The following is a 25,363-nucleotide window of genomic DNA, read 5'->3' as shown; positions in this document are numbered from 1 at the left end:
TTGGGATAAAGCCCAAAAACGTTGGAACACTTCTTTCTTACACAATTACCATTTCTAGTTTTAGTGCAAAACAGCAGTTACGTAAGAAAAACGGCTGTTATTATCTTCCAAGAACATGTCTATGCAAAACACTATCCCAGTAAGGATTGCATTGTCATTTATAATAGTTTAAAAACGTCATTGCAGTACGCCTACAACGTCCGTGACCTATTATTGCCATGTCTGTGCTGACTTAATGTTATGGTACCTGGACAGTGTGCTGTAGTTTGGGGTTCTTGTAGTGAAACACACTGAAACTGAGCGGCTCTTTAGGGATGACTTCCACAAGCATTAGGTTGCAGCACTGCAACAGGAATTCAGGTTAAACATCTTATCAGTCATCTTGAAGTGTCATATAAAAAAGCTTAAACTGACCAAGATGTGAGCCTTGTACGTGAAGGTTTCTTCTCGCTTCTTCGTGATCAGCAGAAGCTTGTCAAAAAGGAAAAGCGTTCTCTCATTCTTGGCTCGCTGCAGACGAAACGTTCCTTCGAGGACCAGCTCTCCATAGCCGATCAGATCTGGACCTTTCCAGTTGGTCAGCAAGCTCTGGATTTCCTGCAAAGACAGCCGATTGATGGGATCACGTGGTCTTAAAAACATTAGTTGTGGACAGACACCTATAAGTCCACCATATCTCTCTGTAGGATGGACTAAATGCAACAAATGACATCAAATTGATATGATTGCAAGATGTTAATTTGCTCTAAATGCATCCTAGAAACCCCCCGCGCACATTCCTGAATTCATTTGACCATTCCGGCTTCCAGCTGATAGAAGAAACAAGCTGGCCTTTTATGTGCTCTCCTTATGCAAGGCCATCATTAGCCCAGTGGAAAACTGTGACTTGCGTAAGACGTGGGGAGGATCAGAGCCTTGGCTCAGTCCAACCCACTGTTCACATCATTCAACAGAACAAAAAAAATAATTGGCTCATTGAAGAGACTTGAATCGGGTATGTGATTGCAGCGATGAAAGCTGGTTTCACATTATTTTAATGGAGTAGAATAGATGTTTGTTTACTATACCTGCAATCTAACAGCATGTTCATGCTTCCTCTTCATGTCGTTAATATGCCAGGCCACCCGCTGCATGGTATCTATGGCTTCCTGCACAACTTCATATGTCTCTGTGTCCTTCTCCATATGGTTGGCTATCTCCTGCAAATCCACACAAACACAGAAAGTGAATGGCTGCATTTTTTCAACTGGGTATGTTTGCCCAACAACAAAAACACATTAAAATAAATGTACTTTGCTACATCCTCTTCTATTTACAGCATGGCATACACCCACAGGAACATTCACACTGAGTACCATATGTCTGGGGATTTGGCAAGAGCAATCACACGCAATCAAAAACCCTGCTTTTGTGGGTTTAAAGGACAGATTTTGTGCCATGCTAAGAGCAAATGCCTTTTAACCGTTCAAGAGAAACTCATTGAGTTGGAGGTGTCACATAAACGTACATGAAGCAGCAGATGGTACTTGAGGATCCTCTGCACGGGCTTCAGCAGGTAGGAGCCCAGAGGCAAGGAGTGGCGCAGAGATTCTTGGCGCTCGCGGAAAAACTTGGCCAACGCCTTGTTCCTCATGCACTCGGTGAGCACAGCCACCGACCTGTGGAGTTAAAACACAGCTATTATGGAGTAATTTGACAGTATATATACTGTAAGTGGACCGTATGTCCTGAGTTTTGGCGGGCCAGGATCACATCTAATGTGATATGTTGTGTTAACCTTTTTTTTTTTTTGCAATTGCGGTTGGTGGGTTTATGCATGTATGTACATATATGCTGACTGAACAGTCCAAAGAAGGCTTCAATGGGTCATTATTGACATGTGGATTGACCATGAAAATTGAGAGATAAAACCAGCCCCTTGCTGAGGCTAGAAAGATGATTTTAAGTCGATCACTGCTTATGATTGATGTACAGCTAGACCAATGAATATTAAATGACTGATGATTGTGTGACAAAATCGGGCAATCACTAGCGCTGCATGTCATGACATGACATTGAGACTGACCGATAAAGTTTTGACAAAAAAACCTATACCGTATTTTTCGGACTATAAGTCGCACCGGAATATAAGTCGCACCAGCCCAAAAATGCGCAATGAAGAGGTAAAAAAATACAGTCGTACCAGAGTATAAATCGCATTTTTGGGGGAAATTTACTTAATAATTTACTTGAACTCCAACACATAGAACAGATATGTCATCTTGAAAGGCAATTTAAAATAAAAATATAATAAAGAACAACATGCTGAATAAGTGTACAGTATAATAATGTTACATGATGCATGAACGACAAAATGCGAACGTGGCAGGTATGTTAACGTAACATAGCTATTAAGAGTTAGATAACTATAGCATAAAGAACATGCTAACAAGTTTACCAAACCATCAGTGTCACTCCAAAACACCAAAATAACATGTGAAATGATAAAATAAAGTGTTAATAATTTCACACATAAGTCACCTCAGAGTATAAGTCGCACCCCCAGCCAAACTATGAAAAAAAACTGCGACTTATAGTCCGAAAAAATACGGTAATTTACCGGTTCTGTGTCAATGAATGATATGTATTTTGACCGATGAAAAATTTCCAATGAAATTGACCACACCATTGAAGATATAAAAACAACCAGTCAACCGCCATTATGGCATGTATTGTAGATTCACCAAACCAATGATGGACTGACATAACTTTCCAATTAACCATAATTAAAAGTGGCCAATCACATGTGATGTGTGTAATGTTTGACATGTAACTGATACATGAGCCCCTTTTAGACTTATATCCCGGTAAATTCCCCTGTAATGTAATGCGGGATTTAGCAGTCATGGCTTTCACACATGGGGAAATGTCCCGGGAATATTGTGTGTATGTGTGAAAGTGGCTTGATTTATCTCTGGTTGGCGTCTCGGGGTTCTCTGTGCGGGGAGACTGGCCGGCGTGATTTTATAACCCGGACATTACATCATTTTTGGTCGGCATTTGCTGTCACGTTCTGTTGGTCGATCGTGTTTTGCTACGGAGCCGGTTGTGGGAGCGTTCCCGACGTCGTACCTGCAGCCAATACAAGCTCATCAAGCCCAGGCGATCCAAGAGAATGGTGCCGAGATATTAACTTGCTGGGCGCCATTCGACAACCTGTACTCTCGAATTTCGTCCATCTGCTAGCTTGTATGTCTGCCGCCCTTGTTTTGAAATCCATGTTATGCTGGTATTTGAGTGTATTTATTTTGTTGACTTATCGGCTCTCTGCTTAGGTGAGTATTAGTTATCACATCGAACTGCTGTCATGGACCCATTGTGTTACTCCCCCTCTCCTGCTATCGCGTGTATTTTTGTTTGCATTTAATAAACCCTTGAACGCTTCCCTCCAATGTTTTCTGCTTTTAAGGTACAACCTTGTTTCAGCAATTGCGGACCCTAACATCGGCAACAAAATAAACCACACATTTCCAAAGATGGACGTTGGACTCTCTAACTCGGCCCTATGATCCAATAGCAAAAAAGTTTAATTTAGCCATTTCCGAATTGCCATGTTAATAATTGTGATGTTTGTTTAACGCTTTTCGTCTTACAACAGAAGAAAGAGGAAATGACTATCGGCACGACATGATATTTACGTCATCAGCCGTCGTGCTGTGAACTGAGAATCAAACGCGTACTTTCACACATGCCTTGTCTCGGAAAAGTCATAATAGACATAATACTAAGACGCGACCTGTTAAATGTCTGCGTAATCTCTGTGTCAGTCGACCAGGGAAATTGCTTTCACACACAAGGGCTGCCCGTATAAATCCTGTGATTTTAACGGCGTTCAGGTATATATGAAAGGGGCTATAGATGCCTGATCTGTGTGATAAATGGGAATTGAGTGGTCCCAAACATCACTGTGTTTCTGCACATGCATTTCTGCATTTCCAAATTCCAGCATAGCCCTGTACAGTCTTCACATTGTTCTTGGAGGAAACCCGACCTTGAAGCCCGGCATGACCTCGATACATCTGCAGCCGCTCTATGTGTGTGCGCAAGAGTCTTCCATACGTCTGTGTGTGCTTGTCCTGTACGACCTAAACTGGGGTCACCAGCTGCGGTGTGGACACAAAGACAGGCTCTTGTCCAAAAGGCTTACAGTCGCCGCTTCACACCCGAGCAACTCTTATTTCTCGAATATTATCATAAACTACTGAGAGAAATTAGAGCCAGAGGGAAAGGTGTGTCGTAGCGTATCTTGGCATGAAGAACAGCCTCACGTTTCAAACTAAACAATCACATTATTTCATACAGGTGTCCCATAGGACCACCCACCCAAAGAAGAATAAAACATTAGCAAAAATGCGTCTCAAAAGATAACAACAATAATACACTGTCTGTCAGTAACGTGCGCTATAAGTCTGTCAATAAGCAGTGAATGGAAGAATTAAAGGGGGGAAAAAAGATAGGGAGGGACAAAGACCCTGAGGCGCAACCGCAAGCAGACAATTTGACTCCTTAGCGAGGAGCTAACACATTGACGGGCATACACAGCGGCGTTATATGAGACTCTGGGAAGAAACGTGGAGATGAGATCAGGGCCACAATGACAACGGAATAATGCTGTTGTACAGTAGAAAGAATTCAAAATAAAAGTGTCATCATGTGAAATGTCACACGAGACTTCAGCAATGTAAGCACCTGAAAAAGAGGTTTCATTCTGTTCTATTCTGCATTACAACAGATTAAAGTCTTACCTTGGGTAGTTGGTACAGTACTGGGTGTATATATGGAATTCTTCACTCTGAAATTAAAAAAAAGATAGGGCTTATTAAATGATGTCACCGGAAAGATGCAAGTGACTTACTTACACTTAAATGGCGTCTTGCTAATAGAATAATTTCAGCTTTGTGTAACTTATTTCTTCGGGATATTACTCATCAGCCTGTACTTAAAAACACTGTGTGAGTGAGGCCCTTCGTGTACAAATTGCTGACGGTGCAACAGCGTAGTTCGTATAGTTTGAAGTTCTTTCAAGTCAGCACTGGGTGCTGGGATTAAATACAACACCCCCATGAAACCACACCGCCCCTTTAATTGAGACCTTGCTTTCATAGCATGCCGCCTGTGAACATCAGACGTGAGACAGTGTGACTTCATCAAAAAGCTGCCTAGTTTTCCCGGCTAGTCATTTGCATATCATGTGACCGCTTCACTTTTAGCATTGGGTTTTGCAGACTAATTGTCATATTTTTATCCATAGTCTTCTGGTTCTGCGACTTATACGCAGGAGTGATTTATATATTTTTTATTTATTTAACAATAATAGCTGTAAGAAGGGCACTCTATGCGTGATGAAGACTTTTGTAGATTTGGTCGTAACTTGGAGTGGGATTGTTGTGTTGTTTGTTATCTCAATAACTGTTAATATGTTAACCTTTTTAGCCCTATTACCGTATTTGTCGGACCATAAATCGAACTGGAGTATAGGTCGAAATTTATTTGATGAAATCAAACACCAAGAACAGACACGTGACCTTAAAAGGAAATTTAACAAGGGCGTAGGTTTGGTCTCAATATTGGTTGGGATGAGAACCCTAACCCGAACAAAAATAAATAAAAACGGGGCCTTCCTTCAATTAAAACAATACTGCTTTTGTCCACAAGCACAGCCAAACTCAACAAACAATTGAAAGCTCCTTTGGGCTCCTTAAAGAACACATAAATAAAATAAAATGAAAACTGGGGAGAAGGGGGTAAACCTTGGTTCACTTCATTTCTTACAGTTTAATGAACATTAACAGTAGGAAACTTCTCTCAACGCGGCTTCCCCCTAGAGTTCGAGAAATTCATATAGATTAATGTTATGCTAACTCTGATGCTGGTCGGACTTTCATTAGCAAAATTAGTGGTGTGTTCCCCACCTCCACAACATTGAAGTCTTTTTACATTACTTACAGTGGCTGCTGCTGCTGGCGGAAAATAACTACTAATATCCGTCATCTTCGAAGGGGGCGGAGGAGGCGGCATGTTGTATTTCTGTTGGGGCTGTGAATGAGCATGTGTGTGTGTTTGTGTGTGTGTGTGTGTGTCAAGTCATCAGCCAATCAAACATGCGTTTGAGGGGAAAACATTCAGCAAGTGAAAAGGGGTCAATGTAAGTCTGAACATAATTAAGTACTGTACTTCACTTAATGGTAGAGTCATTTCTATCCTTACCACATATCCTATATACCTGAAGTCATTGTATAATGCAAATAAGGTTGCTTAAAAGTTGGTGGGGACAATTTCAGCATCCTGAAAAGTTGCTAGTGTTGTGTCCCTACGTCCCTATGCAAACCTACGCCCTTGCAATTTAAATTAATAGAGGACAACAGGCTGAATAAGTGTATGCTAACGTTACATGACGCATAAACAACGGATGGAAAACGTGCCCGCTATATTAACGTAACATAGCTGTTAAGTTATTCAGATAACGATAGCATACAGATAATGCTCACAAGTCCCTTACAAGTTTCTCGCCAGCTCCACACTTTCTTTGTGCCGCTCGATTACCGTTTTCGGCTGCAAATTTCACTACTTGCAGCTTGCAGAATATGATTTTCTTTTCGGTGACATTTTGTTCAGCCCTTCTCAGTTCTTTTTATAAGTTACCGCCAATGGTGAAACACAGGGCTTGAGCGCCCTCTTGCGGTTCAGTGTGAAAATAACATGTGAAATGATATAATAATGTATTAACAATGTCTAGTGTTGCAACGGTTAATCGATTAACTCTAGTAATTCAATTGGAAAAAAGCTTCGAATCAAATTCTCCTGCTTTGAGTATTCGTTTAATTAGAGTGGCATTTTAATGGTTTGTCGTTTGAAAGTGTTTGCATTTAGTTTTATCGATTTGAGTAGATAAACTGCCCTCTAGTGGCAACAGTGAATATGACATAACTCATTTAACATGGGTGAATTCAGCTGCTCCCTGTTAAGGCCAACATAAGGTAAGTGTTTGTTTGAGCTAATGTTTTTTTTATGCATTCGTAATTTATAGGTATATTTAGCTGTATTTTGTGGGAATGTGTTTGAACGATTTGTTAAGAGCATTGTAAAAATAACTTTTGCATTTTATAGAATTTAACTTTTGCTATGCAAGTTAGCCAATTGTTGTATTTAGATCCTCCTTTATTTATTTATTTTAATACTGTTTGAAGCTAAGCTCAGGTATTTTAATTTATTTTTAAATTAAAGTAAAATTCTGCATAGTTTGTATTTAGCATTTAATGCTCTTCTGAAAGTGCAATCTTAGCAAGCCTTTGTTCTACATCTCTCAAAATTTATTCTGCAAGGCATTAAATGTCCCTCATCAGATTACTCGAACTAACTACTTGATTACTAAAATAATCAATAGCTGCAGGCCTAATAATTTCACTCCAGAGTATAACTTGCACCCTTGGCCAAACTATATTAATAAATTTTTTTTTTTTTTTTAAATGCGACGTGTAGTCTGCAAAATACAGTACCATCATGTGTAATATTTATTCTTGGTCTTTGCTCAAATAAAATTCCCCCCCAAAAGTGTCACTTATTCTCCAGTGTGACTTTTAATGTTTTTTTTCCCCCTCTTCATCATTCATTTTTAGTCTATTTCAACACACGGTCTGAAAAATACGCTAATTAGAACTCACTTTATGGCAAACAATAAGATTTTTTTGTTTCGTATTTTACGTTTTCCCATCATTTTTTCAGTGAATAACAACACAGAAGGGTGTCTGTGTTTTTTGGTTTTGAAGTTTGTCCACCCAAGTTTTCCGACGGTTCGTCTCCTCGAGATGAACCCCCCGCGGTTGCATAACACGGGCAGCGTCTAGCCTCATTCTATTTGTGGCCATAAACACCGAGGGGGGCTGCAGGATGCTGACACAGGAAGCTACATCATAAACATGCAGGGAAGATCATCAGATATCACTCAATGTCCCCGGCGATGCGGACATAGAGTTCCATCTAGCCGGCTTTCCAACTTCATTTAAAGGACCTCAAGCCAATAATTCAGCAGAACGCAGCCGGAGGCGCTTCGTGGGAAAAGGACCCAAATTGAAGAGCAGAGGTCTCCTCCTCGTCTCCAGTAGTCTGCTACCACAGACTGGGCCTAAATACAACCAGATGTGTACGCCTTCCATTTTTTGACACACGCAGCGCTAATACATACTTGCTGAACTTTAGTGCATCGACCACAAGACATGTAAACCTTTTGATAGAGTACAAATTTGCAAGGGGGGTAGATATGGGAAAATGCATACAAACATACTGTATGCATACCCTCAAACTCAACCACATCTTTATGTCTTTATTTAACAATATGTAACATAACCCAAAACTAAATAACCATTCATTTTAAATGTATAGGTCACAAAGAATATGGTTGAAGTGTCCAAGTTTTGAAATGTTGTCATTAGAAGAGTGGAGAGTGAGCGACAAGGGTTAGTCATCTTGTAATTGTGTTTCAAGTGCCTCAGTTGAGTGACTAACAAACACTTTACGGGCTTACTCATCATCGTGAACCCAGAGATGTTTTTTTTTTGTCATCCCAGCCACTGAACTTAATTTGCTGCCTTCAAACAAAAACAAAGTTGTAGCTTGGTTACATTGTGGTTATTTTTTATAAATAGTGTTGCACCGATACAATTTTTCAGCTCCTGATACTTTAATGATACGTTTTTTTGTGTGTGTGAAAAATATAGATATATTTAATTCTTTTAATACTAAATTATCACATACTAGCAAACGAGGCGACAAAAGCTAATGCACTGAGAGCATCATATCTCATGGCGAATCGTATTGCTAAAGCTAAGCAACCTTTCACAATTGGAGAACTCATTATGCTTGCGACCATGGATATTTCGCGGCAATTTTTAGGAGAGGCTACTGTTAAAAAAAGGTTGATTCAGTGTTTATATTCATTTAATATTCGTTTTTAGCCTCGACGTGTTATTTTATATTTACTGTCATTTTCTGCCACACATTGCCGGTCTGTGATGCAAAACAGGTTAGGTCTAGGAGTGGGAACCTCTTGGTACCTCACGATATGATACGATTTGCGATACAAAGTTCACGGTAACGATCTGACGATATGGTGATGCAACGATTATCGATACACCGGTCAGGAAATCATCCTAGCATATTCTACAAACAACTAATAAACAGAAAAACAAAGCTTTTGCTGTGAATTAGAATGAGTTTAGCACTAGTAGACGTCCGATCCATTTGAACCGGGAGGGTGGCAGCGAATGAACATTCGTTCATTCGCTGCCATCCCTCCCACTTCAAATGGATCGAACGTCTATGGCCGTCAGTGGCAGCCAGTGCCAGGCAATAAGGTAATTTTGGGCGATTTAAGGTCATTTACCTGTTGATTTTCAGTTACTTCCTGTTGATTGTGGGGTATTTTATGGGTTACTTCCTGCTAATTTTGAGTTACAGAACAGGAAGTGACCTGGGAATCACCCAAATAAATAGGCAGTGACTCAAAGTCACCAGGAAATGACCTGTGAATGACTGTGAATGCTCTGGTTTCGATTGAACGAACGTTCCCAGTCTAAATGGATTGGGCGTCGACACCGTCAATGCAGCCTTAGAGTTAACTGAGACACTACTATGGTGGAAGATTTTGTTAGCAACTTGCGGGTTCTTTTTTATTTTTTTTTTAGACATTGGCACCCTTTTAAAACGATATCTCGATTCTTGGCAGGCACATATCGATAACCTTTTGGATTACAAAGTATCACGATAAATCACAATTTCGATATTATGTCACACCCCTAGTTAGGTCATTGGTCATAGTCATTTGTTTTGATGCCTCTGCATATGCACAGTTTTCTCTGCGCATGTCGGACTGCGAGTTCGTGCGCATGCGTACTACATTTATGGGCTAAATAGAAAAAGGCAGTCTGAACGGGCACGCCAAAAAAACGGATGTGTAGAAAAATCAAATTTGTGCATTAAGACCTGCAGTATGAACCTAGCCTTGGTCGCATGCCCAGCCAAACTGTGAGAAAAGTGTAATTTATAGTCCAGAAAATACGGTACTCCTCAGTCATCAGTACTGGCATCGGTGCATCACTACTTAAAAATGTATTTTTTCCCGTCACTGCACAAAAAACAGTAAGGTCAACATTCAATTTACAGCTATTTTAGGCAATAAATGTGTAATCTAGTAATACTTAGTGGTAATATTTAGACACAAAGTTCAGTTTTTGACTGACAACACCAAATCCACACCCAAATTTGACTAAAAATAATCGAAATTCCACTGTATTTAAAGCGATAGTAAAGAACAACGGGCATACAAACTCACTTAAGCCAGTAAACATAACATTGAGTCGTTTATACAAGCCTGACACAACTCTGGATTTCTAAATAGAGCCTCTGGTCATATGTATTTGTTTGAAAAAGTCTTCGACTGTAAATGCAAGACTAAACCACCATAAATAACATATACAGTATACAAAAATTACCTGGACTTGTGTGTTTCAGGGAATGCAAACTTGGTTATGTGGGTGTGTTGCTTTGTTTACGCTTCCACTGGAAGCGCTGCTGTGTGCCCGCAGTTAAACGGGCCTCTAACAACAATAGCCAAGACATTTGTGGACTTAGCTGGTGACGCAAAGGGAAGAGCTTGTTTCTTCAGCTACGGTCAAACTGGTGGCTTTGCGGTGGCCTGTGCGACGAATTGAGTTTTTAACGGCTCGTTTAAGGGGAAATGTCGGAATGCGGAATCATGGGGCATAATCCTGTGAGCTTTTTTACAGGAAATGGTTGGAAGAGGCATAAACACAACTTTGGGCATAAACAAAATCAGCAGTTTTTGAGTCTTAAAGATACATTTGGATAGTACTCAAATTCCTTAGAAATTCTTTCCAAGTACTGACCAATCTACCATTCATATTTTTGTCAAAGAAAAAACTTGAACATAAATTGGCTGGTTTTTGTATTCTGTCCAAAGTTTATGTGTGTGAGGGCATGCGGCAAATGCAGGTGTTGGAACAGGCTGCAACAAGCAAGTACTTTAACAGTGTGCACGTTAGGAAAAAGACTGTCTGGGATGGAGAAGGTGATGAAACAAACTAAAATGTGCACTCAGTAGACTTAAGGCAAGGAGGCACAATTCTAATTTATATGAGTGTCAAATTGTAAATACACACCAAGTGTATTTTGTATGAATGATTTTTTTTTCTCCAAAGAAATTCAAGAAAATCTACATGAAACTTTACTTTGTAGTTCATAAGTATTGAAATCGAAGTCCCCCTCATTCTTACGCAGTTGGTAGCTCGAGTTGTCTTGGGACCGAATGGTCAGCGGTTCGATTCTCGGCCCACTGTTGCAAAGCACTGAACCCTAATTTGCCCCCAAGTGGTTGGCAGCAGCACCATTGATGTATGTGCGTGTGCATTAAAGGGTAAATGTAACTCGCCTTGGGCATAGTAACAATATGCGCTAGGGTTAGGGTTAGGGTTATTTATTGCAAATTTGCAATTAGTACAAACATATTAGTGAAATAAAAAAGAATACCCTGTATGTTCAAGTATTTTGTTTTAAATCCTAATTGATTGTATAATTAAAGCAGACCCTCCACTTTGCCTTCAATTAGCTTAATGCTAACACACAATGCAAAATGCCACAGACTTGTTAACAATCAGCATAAATAGTTGCAGCACCCTTCAAACAATGCATGATTAAACACAAATAATGTAGTAACAAATGTAGCACCCCCCACCCTCCCTCCATTTTTTTTTTGTGTTCAATGTATTCAGATTTAGTATTGGAAAGGGATACATACTAGTATAAGACATGTTTTTCCCTTTTTTTCCCCAAAGTATAATAAAAAAAAATGTATATTTTACACTTCATACGTAATAATTATGATACGTTTTTAAACATGTTACTGTCCCCATCGAATTATTTTTAAACAATAATAAAGTACTATAGTAGAAAAATGCTTGGCTTTATTAAACGCTTCATTGATTGAGTCCACTCACTCCACTCCTCACTTACATACAATGAGTTGCCACAGCAAATATTTAACAAGTTAAACGATGATTGACGCATGTGGCACGTTTGAAGTTCATGACTCTGGCCAGATCAGACACAAACATCTGTCAACATCGTTAACTTAAAAAAGCAACTCCAGTGCACGGCTTGACGAACAAAGAGCAGGGGAGTGGAAGGGAGGGAGCGAGAGTTGGACTACGCGATCGGCTCCGACAGCTCATCTGTATTTCATTATTTTTTTTTAATTGAAAAAAATCCACGATGGACTGAGGGCGCAAAATTTGAAGAGCGAAGTGGCAAGCGATCACTGTAGAACAATACTAAAAAGGATATATGCTTAATCCTGTGTTAAAGCACAAAATAGTTGTAGTTGTGAAACTCTTCTTCGTTTGCGATTGCTCGCTTTTTAATTCTTTACATTCTCTTTAGTTATGATACAGTACAGTGGTACCTCTACTTACCAACTTAATTGGTTCTGGAAGTAGTTTCGTAACTTGAAAATTCTGTAAATTGAGACGCGTTTTCCATGTCAGTTGCCCTAATACGTTCCAAGCCCCCCAAAATTCAGATATAAATCTTTTAAAAAGCATTAAAAAAAAGCATCAAAACATGTAACAAATACATGTTACAATTAGATTATTGCACAATAAACATAGAATCAGTTATGCATAATTTAAAAAAAACAAGAGTATAGTAGTGCTGCAACGACTAATCGATTAACTCGTGTAATTAGATTAGAAAAAAGCTTGAATCGAGGATTCGTTCAATTAGAGTGGCGTTTTAATGGTTTGTTTTGAAAAGGTTTTCATTTAGTTTTATTGATTTGGGTGGATACACTGTCTTCTAGTGGCAACAATAACCATAAAATCGTTTTTGTTTGCGCTTATATGTTTGGGCATGCATTTGTAATTGAGTTTAGAAGTATATTTATTATTTTCTATGTGGGAATATGTGTTTGAACGATTTGTTTAGAGCACCAAAAAAATTTCAGCTAGCAGACTTTGCTACGCAAGTTAGCCATCTATTCTTTTGTTGTACTTACATCCTCATTGATTTTATTTTACCGTTTGAGGTAAATTCAAGTATTTTAATTGTGTAATGAAAGAGCAAGTCTACATAGTTTGAATAAACACTAAGGAATTTAGTTTTGTATTTACATTTAATGCTCCTTTGAGCATTAGTAAAAGCGATCTACAAATAAAATTCATTATTATTATTATTATTTTGAAAGTGCAATCTTTGCAAGCTCAAATAAATATTATTGCAAGCATATATATATATATATATATATATATATATGTATATATATATATTTTTTTTTTACATTTCCTAAAATATTAGATGTTAGTCTGCAAGGCATTAAATGTTTGGAATCCGATTACTCGATTATTCGAATTAACTCATCAATACATTATTCGATTACTTAAATAATCGATGGCTGCAGCCCTAGAGTAAAGAATAAAAGTTAATACAGTCATGTACAGCTGTCGGAACACGAGAGGCAAATGAAGAGGGGTACACACATACACATACAATAGAGGTCCCTCTTAGCCAGCTGGATGCCAGGAATGCTAGGCAATAGCCAATGGCAGAACAGCTATAAGTATGTTACGTTTAGTAAACTCTAGGAGCTGGGAGTACCAGCCATACTGTATTTTTGCCTTTCGTATCCTGAAATTTATTTCATAACAAGAGGCAGTATTTTCCCATTGAGGCGTGTCTTAACCTGAAAATTCTGTATGTAGAGACATTCGTAAGTAGAGGAACCTCTGTATCATGATATGCTTTTATGAAGTAAACCATCGTAGAGGACTGTACTATCATCCTTATTAAAGCATTTTTCAAAAGTTTTCTTTGGAGAGTGGTCGGGCTCTAATGGATTAATGGTAATTCCATTGATTTCAATGGAAAATATTTGCAATGTATTTTGAGTAACGAACATAGTTTTAGTATAACGTGACTAACGTCAACATTATCTTACCCTCAAACACACTTAATCATTTTTACCTTTGATACGAAGCATTCAGCGATGGCCACAGGGTCCGCATTGCACTTTTCCAGGTGGTGAAGCAAATCTCTGAAAACAAAAACTGATTTCATACTAGTCTGGCATGTTCCCATATCATATAAACACATGTATTCAATCATGGAATAATGTTTTGGTTTATTGTTTCTGACTATTGTGTTGGACTTCATAAGTCACACCGGGAAGAGAAATCAAGAAGTAAGGGCAGCTGCCTTTGAGAAACTTCCTTGAATTCAAAACCACAGCTCCTGTGTGCACAAAACTATCCCCTTGATGGAAAAAGGTCACTGGTGTAGTTATTGTTTTTTTTCATAACTAAAGCATGAGGTCACTGCTTTAAACTGCTTTTAAGCTTCCTTTAACTGGCCCTTTTTTTTTTTTTACTAACGACAGCTGACAAATGACTGGGTGGCAGGGAAGACGAAAGAATGTTTATGTCCAAAGACCACCATGATGCGCCACTGTCTTTTAAACTACACACAAAATAGTTCAGGTCACTGTTTCAGGAGGCAAGTATTTATTCAGATGGGGACTGACTACACGCGCGCATACACACACCTTACTAACTGCAACTGTCACTCTTCCTTGAAATCAGTTCACTTTCATTATTAGTAACCTCTTTCATTAATAAACGCAAGGTAATTTTATATCCATTGTTCAGTTCAAGCTGTTAAACATCCACCTGGCTGACATTTGATCAAGGTTTTTGATATCAGCTCCATATATGACGATTAACCCCGCTAAATCTTAAGCATTTGGATGACTTGAGGGCCCAATACCGATTTGATATTAACATGGCCACATGATGGAATAAAATCATCACTGGTGAGTGTAGTATCGTTCCAAAATATTGATGAATCAACTCCCACTTCAGAAACTTTCACTTCAAGGTTTGCGTCTAAAAAAATCAGAAAGATTAAAAAATGTCTAAATATGGTACACTGCTTGCCAAAAGTATTGGCACCGATGCAATTCTGTCAGATAATGCTCAATTTCTCCCAGAAAAGGATTGCAATTACAAATGCTTCTGTAGTAAAATCTTCATTCATTTTGCTTGCAATGAAAAAACACAAAAGAGAATGGGGAAAAAAATTATTAGGGTAGAGTAGGGTCGGTCGCCAACGGGCTTACACTCACAAGGGATTCACACGATTACTGGGTTCTAGATCACAGATATGATTTGTGTACACTGTGGCCCTTTCTATCACTTAGCTTATAGACTCCCCGACTTCCTTCCCCCTCTTTCCCTGGTCAACAGGCCCCCCACATGGTGTCAACCGGAAATACATTTAGCTGACGATAGCACCAACATATTAGTAGTTAGTGTAGTTAGGCGTTCAATGTATTTCTTGTTGTTGTGTTTCTTTTCTTTCTTCTCTTGTGTTTCTTTTCTTCTGTTCCCCCATAGCCCCGTCCTGTTCGCTGCTTTGTCATAATAAACGAGGTATGTTGAATGATGACAATGGGAGTATGTCAGACTCTCAATGTGAAACATTAAAACTGTTCAGACTATACGGGCACTTGGACTTCCATTTTCCGTGTCAAACAGCTGAACAGGACAGGTTAAAAAAAAAAAATCATTATCATTTTACACAAAACTCTTCATGTATCATGTAAAGCTTCTCTAATTTGTGTAATGAACAGCATTCGTTACTTACCTGTGGCGCATAACAGGCGGTGGCAATAACTAAATCAGACTTGCAGCCAGTTAAAATGGATTAAAGTTGACTCAACCTCTGTCCAGTGTCCTTGTGTGTACCACATTGAGCATGGAGAAAAGAAAGAAGACCATAGAACTGTCTGAGGACTTGAGGAGCAAAATTGTGAGGAAGCATGGACAATCTCAAGGCTAAAAGTCCATCTCCAAAGACCTGTGTCTACTGTGTGCAGTGTCATCAATAAGTGTAAAGCTCATGGCACTGTGGCTAACCTCCTTAGATGTGGATGGAAAAGAAAAATCGACGAGAGATTTCAACGAAAATTGTGCAAATGGTGGATAAAGAACCTCGACTAACATGCAAACAAGTTCAAGCTGTCCTGCAGACCGAGGGTACAAGAGTGTCAACCCGTACTATCCGTCGGCGTCTGAATGAAAAGGGACTCTGTGGTAGGATACCCAGGAAGAACCCACTTCTGACCCAGAGACATAAAAAAGCCAGGCTGGAGTTTGCCAAAACTTACCTGAGAAAGCCGTAAACGTTTTGGAAGAATGTTCTCTGATCAGATGAGACAAAAGTAGAGCTTTTTGGGAAAATGCATCAAAATAGAGTTTACAGGTAAAAAAAAACGAATGGCGTAGGTTCCCTGATGTTTTGGAGTGTGCATGGAACTATTAAAGTCTGAAGACTATTAACAAATTTTGCAGCATAATATAGGGCCCAGTGAGAAAGCTGGGTCTCCCTCAGAGGTCAGAGGTCTTCCAGCAGGGCAATGACCCAAATCACACTTCAAAAAGAAAATGGTTTGAGAGAAAGCACTGAAGACTTCTAAAGTGGCCAGTAATAAGTCCAGAACTGAATCCCATAGAATACCTATGGAGAGATCTGAAAATGGCAGTTTGGAGAAGCCACCCTTCAAATCTCAGAGACCTGGAGCAGTTGGCCAAAGAAGAATGGTCTAAAATTCCAGCATTGTAAGAAACTCGTGGATGGATACCAGAAGCGGTTGTTCGCAGTTATTTTGTCTAAAGGTTGTACTACCAAGTATTAGGCTGAGGGTGCCAATACTTTTGTCCGGCCCATTTTTGGAGTTTTGTGTAATAGGATAATGATTTCATTTTGTTTTCTTTTTTTTTTTTGGTGTTTTTTCATTGCAAGCAAAATAAATGAAGATATTACTACCAAAGTATTTGTAATTGCAATCATTTTCTGGGAGAAATTGAGCATCATCTGACAGAATTGTAGGAGTGCCAATACTTTTGGCCAGCAGTGTCTATCTGTAAAAGCCGAACCTGTTGAAGTGGTAGATGTCTTTGATGTTTCCAAATAGAGAGCCTTTATCCTCAGAGCTTAAACCCAGCAAAGCCTGGTTGTTGATACTCTCCATGTAGTCCTGCAGAGAGGAGAAGGAAGAAAAGATTTAGTATTTTTCTCCCAATGGGTTCAATAAACTTTTGATTCATTTTATGTACCGCTTATCCTGTTAAGGGTCATAGCAATAGCCTATCACAGTCGACAAAAGTAGTACAGGTTGTAATTTAGTATAAATCGTGAACTAACCAGTGGTTTTAAAAGTTTCCGTCATCTGATGTTTTAACCCCGCTCATAAAACCACATTAGGAATTACTTGCCGCTTCCTTATAATCTGAACTGCATTATCAATTATGCAATGTTACCCGATGTCTAATCTATAAATTCATGCAATAAAAGTTCCCCTATTCAGAGTTAATCATCCACTTGCCCCAGATTCAAAGTCAGTTGATCTTTCCCACTCGCTTCAATCCCTGCAACCTTTTTGTGGATTGAGTTAAAGATTAAAAAAAAAGGTTTAGACAAATGGGAAATCAACGGATAAACCTATCCCAATGCACAGTCTTATTTTTTCATGTTTCACTTCCCATTCCAGCCTATGTTTTGCCATTACACTTTAAATGTCGCTTTTCCCTCTGTAGCCTGTAATTAAAGTCAATAAAAATAACGTCAATAAAAATCAGAATCTGACGGCGCAGCTTCTTTTGGCAGTATCACCTCGCTTGTTCTTCTCTCTTAATGACAGATGGGTTTCACCATTGATTGTATCTGTTGCTACAAGCAACTTGGACAACAAAAAAAACACTTAATCCATAAAGAATGCTTGAACAAGTGATTCAAATGAGTTCCCGTATATAAGTGCACAATGAGGAAAATGTCTTGTGACTTATTTTTTAGTTATGAAATCAGAGATCAGAGAGTGAAGTTGTTTTTAAGGCTGCCAATAAAAATAAAAACATCTTGAAATAAACTGATCAGCTGACTAAGCAGTAAAGTTTGGACAAGCACTAAACACAGGAATTGTAGTTGACATGAGTGCTAACCAACAATGATACCACAGCAAGAAATGTTCACAGAAGAATAACTTAAATTATTTTGCATTAGACAGTCCATTTCGGGTTGTTTTTGAAAACATTATAAGCATGAATTTGACAAAAAAACACAATAGTTTTTGCACATAGGTGAATGCTGAACTGTTAACCAAGAAAAAAAGAAACACTTAAATAGAGCTGAAACGATTACCGTATTTTTCGGACTGTAAGTCGCACCTGAGTATAAGTCACACCAGCCATAAAATGCCCAACGAAGAGGAAAAAAACATATATAAGTCGCACTGGAGAATAAGTCGCATTTTGGAGGGAAATTGACTTGAGAAAACACAACACATAGAACAGAAATGTCATCTTGAAAGGCAATTTAAAATAAACATACAATAGAGAACAACTTGCTGAAAAAGTGTACGGTATGATAATGTTACATGATGCATGATGTGAACATGATGTAACATGGCTATTCAGAGTTATTCAGATAACTATAGGATAAAGGACATGCTAACAAGTTTACCAAACCATCAGTGTTCCACCAAAACACCAAAATAACATGTAAAATGATAAAATAATATGTTGATAATTTCACACATAAGTCGCTCCTAAGTATAAATCGCACCCCCAGCCAAGCTATGAAAAAAAACTGCGACTTATAGTCCGAAAATACGGTACTTGAATAATTTGAGTAACTCGATTTTAAAAATTGATTGAGGAATTTTTCTCCGCCTCGAGGAATCTTTTAATTTCACCAGCTTAACGCTTGACGTTACGGACTACTTTTAATTGCGGCACGATGCACTGAATCACGTGCGTACGGAAGAAGACAAAGGCGCCGGATATATTTGATTTTAACTATGCATGAATATAGAGGTAACGACGAAGAAGCCGACGAAAGCAAAAAGAAAGGCACCGAGAAAAAGCTGAAAATGTCAAAAGTGTGGGATCATTTCAAGCTGGAGACCAAGGCGAGCACTGTTTCATGTATTGACTGTAAGACAGCGCTTGCTTAACACTACAGCATGGCTTCAATACTGCAGCTCCACCGAAGGCACCCCGTTTACTCCGAGAGCGGAGGAGCGATACTCGAGACTCTCGAGGGATTGGAATCGAAAACTGGTTGTTTAAGAGAACTGGTTCCGAGTGGTCTGATTCCATGGAATTGTTTGGCATTTTATCTAACAACTCTCTTATCGGTTCTAACCAGCACGATTTATGTGTTAAAATTTACGCATGTTACATACTTTTGAATTAGCAAGTGGCAGCATAATTATCAATGGCGAGACTGCTCATCAAATGTATCCTGGAGAAAGTCGTTGCCGGGTGAATTTGCATTGACTTTTACAGGCTATGTCATTATTCATGAGACTACTTAAAGAAATGGGGATTTTTCCAAAAAAGTCTATCGTATTCCTCGTCGAATACTGTATAAGAAAAATATAACATGAATGCCTCTTAAATAATCCGAAACGATTTTACTAGCAATTTTAATACTCCTGTTAGAAAGATTCCATGGGTATGGGTTCGTTCCCAGAGCAACCAGTTAGTTCCTGTTATTGTCCAATGTCATGCGCGCTGCGTATTCTGGGACTGAGAATAGGCATAAGGTGTGCATTTCGAGCAGAAGACGGCCACCTGTTAGAGGATTAATCCGTGCGTCCATGAACGAATGTAAGTATTTCGTCTTCATGCCATAAAGTTCTTATGATAAGTTAGAGCCGTTATCAGCGCGACAGTTTCGTGTTTTTACTGTTACGTTGGCTGGTTGCTCCCGTTCGTTCTCGCTGCGTCGAGGAGAGCGTTGTTTACATTATATTCGCGTTGCACTTTTGTGTTAAGAGGGAATGTGTTAGTTTAGCATCTTAAAATGATGTTGTACATCCATATGAATGTAAAGTGCTTAGTTTTCGCCACTTTTATGGCCAAGATGACCGCACGTGCACGCAGCGTGCTTCCTAGTTGTGCGCGCACGCTCACGCCCCCCCGCCTTTGTGTCATTATAATACTACGAGTCATGTATGTGTGTTATTGACAGCTTTTCAGTCAATTTGCACTGTGTATTGCATCAGCACTAATATGATGTAATTTTCTTTCCTTTCAGAACCACACATATACCCACACATTCCAGTCTTCCACACACATACAAATACATCGACATCTTTCCACGCATGCTCTCATCTGCTCATTGAGTGATTGTCATATCAAGTGCCATTGCCTGTATATAGTTGTGCCTGTTGCCAAGTTGGATTAAAAGTGCCAAAGACCAACTCCATTCTCCGCTGTGTTCTAACAGACACTTCGAGGCGAATGAACCATAAACATATTGAACCCAGAACATCGTACAGTCCATTAGTCCAAATTAGAATCGATAAGGGAATCGATAAAGAATCGAATCGTTGAGCAATATCGATAATGGAATCGTAATCGTAAAAATCTTATCATTTCCCATCCCTACTCGAGACCATAGAAGTCTATGCTCGAGACAAGGTAAAATTAAGTTAACGTAGCGCTAATAAATGAGATTAACGTTACTGCACCTTGCTAACGTAACGTTAGCCCTGCATAGGGCTAGGTTTCTATTAATTACGACTACTGTCGATGCGTCGCTTTCATACAGGATTTATTTAATCTGTAAAAACAGCGCTGTAGAGTGATGAGGGAGTAAAATAAAAACATAATAAAGATAACTATTTTAGCCCAGTAATCATTGATGGATAAAACACCAAGTAGCACTGGTGCTTAATGTGTTCTAATACAGCAGGTATCATACATTTATTTTGAACACTGAAAAAAAAACAAAAAACAAAAAAAACCCTAAATCTTATCAGGATTTAAGATTTAGACTAGAACTTAAAATTAACTTGACACAAATGGAACTTCAAATGAAACTCGTGGGAAAAACAACTAACTTTTAAGTGATATGTTATCAAGCGTAATGACATTTTTAGTTAAGAAATAAGATTTCTTTTGTAATGAGATCTTAGGTTTTTTGAGTGAAAGCAGTGAATTTGTTGTTGTTTTTTTGTGGTCACATCTGAAATGGCACACTATTAGGTGAAGTGTTTTGTTTTCTCATGTATATTTATTATTGCTAATGTTTTTTCCGATTACTCGATTAATCGATGGAATTTTCAGTAGAATACTCGGTAACACTTTACAATAAGGGTCCCTTAATTAACATTAGTTAATGCATTTTTAGACAATGACTGTTTAAGTAACACTACAATAATTAATATAATTGCTTATCTAACATTTATTAATATAATAATTAACATGAGTTAATGCATTAGCTAATGCATTAGTTATTGCATAACCAGACAGTAACTAATGGTTTGGTAAAATTAAAAAAATATATAGGCCTATATAGGGTTAGGGTTTAGGGTTAGGTTTGTTAATTTAGCATTTATAATTTCTTAGTTAAGGGACACATGTGAGTTAATTAAGGTTAAGTAATACTTATGAGGTACGTTAAGTATTACTTAACCTTAATTAACCATTCCCGAATGTTTTTTGGACCCTTATTGTAAAGTGTAGCACACGTATCCCTTAACTAAGAAATTATAAATACTCAAGTCCCCCCCTCTTAACCTTTATTAACCATTACTGAATGCTTTTTGGACCCTTATTGTAAAGTGTAGCACATGTGTCCCTGCAGTCAGAAATTATAAATGCTTAAGTTAACAAACCCTAACCCTAAACCCTAATCCTAACCTTATATAGGCCAATATATATTTTTAATTTTACCAAACTATTAGTTACTGTCCGGTTATGCATTAACGAATGCATTGACTAATGAATTAACTCATGTTAATTAATATATTAATAAATGTTAGATAAGCAATTATATTAATTATTGTAATGTTACTTAAACATTAGTTATTGTCTTAAAATGCATTAACTAATGCATTAACTCATGTTCGTTAATATATTCATAAATGTTAGATAAGGGATTAAATGAATTATTGTCATGTTACTTAAACATTAGTTACTGTCTAAAAATGCATTAACTAATGTTAATTGAGGGACCTTTATTGTAAAGTGTTACCGAATACTCGATTACTAAAATATTTGATAGCTCTAGCCCGACACTCAAAATAGTCATTTTGTGTATTCATGTCTACGTTTCCACTTTGTTTGTAGGTCTTTTCTTTTGCAACCACATTTTTAAGTTTATGTTATTCGGGGTCATGTTAAGAGGTAATAGTAGGCAACGTGTAAGGCGATGCTTTATTAGTCACAGGGTCACGGATGTGACCCTCCTTGACCCGATTCACTCAACATGTTCACCTCTAGCCTGATCACGACAATGGGCAGCGCAAACGCGCACACCTCTCTGAAGTTACACTCCCTGCTAAGCATCAGACGCAACATGTACCAACTTGATACACTCTGGTGTTAACCATTAACCTCCTAAAGTGCACACTCATTTATAACCAAAACACTTTACTCTGCACTGTAGTAGGAAGTCATTACTCATGACAATTCCTAGTGTAAACAAGCAGATTTTCTAACTTTGAAAATGTCGCAGCTGACTTCTAAAGATTAACTTCAAAAGGCCTCCGTGCTTTTCAGGCGTCATCGTGCAAAAAAAATGAACCTGAAGGTGTTTTATGTATGACAGACTGGCTTCATGACAGACGTTGATTGGGAAAGTTAGCTTAAGAAGTACTGACTCTGCAAAATTAAATCACGCTTGCGAAAGACACTGTCATGCTGCCAATCAAAGTAAATCGTTTTTTTTTTTTTAAAGTGTTCTGTGTGAACGATACCTCCATTTAATTGAAGAAGGCGACTCTGCAATTTCCTGGCTTCACTAGATAAGTAGTAACAGATGATTTAAACTGACAAAAAACACTTATCCCGTAGTTAATATCGCCACAGTCCTATCCCTACCTCAGGGGTCAGCAACTCAAATTGTTGAAAGAGCCATATTGGCGCAAAAAAGAAAAAAAACGTCTGGAGCCGCCAAATTATTATTAATAATAATAATTATTATTAATTATTATATAAATTATTAGCCTACTATCAAAATATCAAAAGTTGGCTACAAATACATAATGAGCCTTCATAATTACCGTATATTCCGTACTATAAGGCGTACCTGAACGCCTTCAATTTTCTCAAAAGCCAACAGTGCGCCTTATGTGGTATGAAAAAGTGTTTGAATCTTTAATAATGTCATATTTCTGCATAAAATCACCAAATGTGACCTGATCTTTGTCAGAATCACACAGATGTAAAAAAAACAGTGTCTGCTTTAACTAAAACCACCCAAACATTTATAGGTTTTCAGATTTTAATGAGGATAGCATGCAAACAATGACAGAAGGGGGAAAAATAAGTAAGTGAACCCTCTGCCTAAGGAGACTTAAAGAGCAATTGAAACCAATTTTTACCAAACAATTTTATTATGTGTGCCCAATCACTGATGAGTGGTTTAAAGCTGCCCTGCCCACTATAAAACACACACCTGGTAAGAATTGTCTTGATGAGAAGCATTGTCTGATGTGGATCATGGCTCAATCAAAAGAGCCGTTTAAAGACCAGCGATCAAGGATTGTTGATTTGTATAAAGCTGGGAAAGGATACAAAACCATTTCTAAAAGTCTGGATATTCATCAATTGACAGTGAGAGAAGTTTTCTACAAATGGAGAAAGTTTGGCACAGCTGCTTCTCTCCCATGGAGTGGCCGTCCACCAAAGATGACACCAACAATTTGCCGCAGAATACTCAAAGAGGTAAAAAAAGAACCCAAGAGTGTCTGCAAAAGACATACAGAAATCACTGGCACTGTCCAATATCTCTGTGCACACATGAACTATAAGTAAAACTATGGCCAAGAATGGTGTTCATGGGAGGACTCGACAAAGAAAGTCACTGCTGTCTAAAATAAAACATTGTTACTCATTTAATGTTCGCAAAAAGGCACTTGGACACTCTACAGAATTTTTGGCAAAATATTTTTTGGACTGATAAATTCAAAGTTGAATTGTTTGGAAGTAACACACAGCGACATGTGTGAAAGAAAAATGGAACAGCTAACCAACATCAACACCTCATCCCCAGTGTGAAGCATAGTGGAGGGAGCATCATGATTTGGGGCTGTTTTGGTGCAACAAGACAATGATCCAAAACATAGAAGTTAATCAACTTTAGAATGGTTTCAGAAGACTAAAATACACGTTCTGGAGTGGCCAAGTCAAAGTTCAGACTTGAACCCCATTGAGATCCTGTGCCAAGACCTAAACACAGCAATTCATGCCAGACATCCCAGGAATCTGACTGAACTACAGCAGTTTTGTAGAGATGAATGGGCCGAGATTAGTCCTGATTGATGTAGCAGACTGATCTGCAGCTACGGAAGTTATTGCTGCCAAAGGGGGGGCACAAAATATCAAATGTGATGGTTCACTTACTTATTTTTCCCCCCTTCTGTCATCGTTTGCATACTATCCTCATTAAAATATGAAAACCTATAAATGTTTGGGTGGCTTTAGTTAAAGGTGACACTGTTTTTACATCTGTGTAATTTTGACACAGATCAGATCACATTTGATGGTGATTTTATGCAGCCATGTGAGAAATTCCAGAAGGTTCAGATACGTTTTCACACCACTGTATATGGATCAATATTGGTTAATCATGACATGACATTCCATTTAGCTCAGCTCCATCTTGTGGATGCATAACGCAACATCAACCACTACTACTACTACAACTACTACTGCACCTTGTAATGCAGTGTGCCCTATACATGAAAACGGTTTTAAAATAGGCCATTCATTAAAGGTGTGCCTTATACGCTGATGCGCCTTATATTTCGGAAATTACGGTGAATGTTTATTTTCCCTGCAGTCAATTCTATAGAGAATGACGCACCACGTGAGTACTCTGTTGTACAATGCCACCTCAAGTTTAACTTAATTACAATATTAATGAATAAGAAGAATGTTTGTGTCATGTTTGTCCTACTACAGAAATCATGTTAAAACTAAAAATATATTTCCCTACCCCATCTTTTTCCATTTTCAAAATTTTTGAAAAAGCTCCAGGGACCCACTACGGTAGCGCTGAATGCGGCTTGTGTTGAAAGTAACTGTCGCTGTCAGAAAAATATCAAACATGGGGCAGAGGAGAAGGTGACCAGGTAAATTTCCAGCTTTGAAGTCTAGCATCAGAGGCAGGACTGCACTGATATAAAAGGAAATACCCGGAAACACGGTGAAACATTTAACACCTGACACTGACTTCCCCTCTCATGCGT

The 25,363-nt window shown here is 38.4% G+C and overlaps 1 protein-coding gene across 2 annotated transcripts in view; it reads right to left on the bottom strand.

The window, feature by feature from the left end:
* Positions 1 to 25,363, bottom strand: part of LOC130907542 (pleckstrin homology domain-containing family G member 1) — an 80,714-nt gene that overhangs the window by 7,985 nt on the left and 47,366 nt on the right. For both annotated transcript variants that reach the window (XM_057822767.1, XM_057822766.1), the window contains exons 3-9: positions 17,037 to 17,137; positions 14,068 to 14,137; positions 4,785 to 4,831; positions 1,508 to 1,658; positions 1,068 to 1,199; positions 415 to 597; positions 248 to 343 (exon numbers count right to left, since the gene is read on the bottom strand). In XM_057822767.1, the coding sequence (XP_057678750.1) occupies positions 248 to 343; positions 415 to 597; positions 1,068 to 1,199; positions 1,508 to 1,658; positions 4,785 to 4,831; positions 14,068 to 14,137; positions 17,037 to 17,137 (780 nt within the window). The remainder of the gene's footprint in view (positions 1 to 247; positions 344 to 414; positions 598 to 1,067; positions 1,200 to 1,507; positions 1,659 to 4,784; positions 4,832 to 14,067; positions 14,138 to 17,036; positions 17,138 to 25,363) is intronic.

This window comes from Corythoichthys intestinalis, chromosome 19, assembly GCF_030265065.1.
Source record: "Corythoichthys intestinalis isolate RoL2023-P3 chromosome 19, ASM3026506v1, whole genome shotgun sequence".
NCBI classification, from domain to species: Eukaryota; Metazoa; Chordata; class Actinopteri; order Syngnathiformes; family Syngnathidae; genus Corythoichthys; species Corythoichthys intestinalis.
This window is presented reverse-complemented; position numbering and strand designations above follow the sequence as displayed.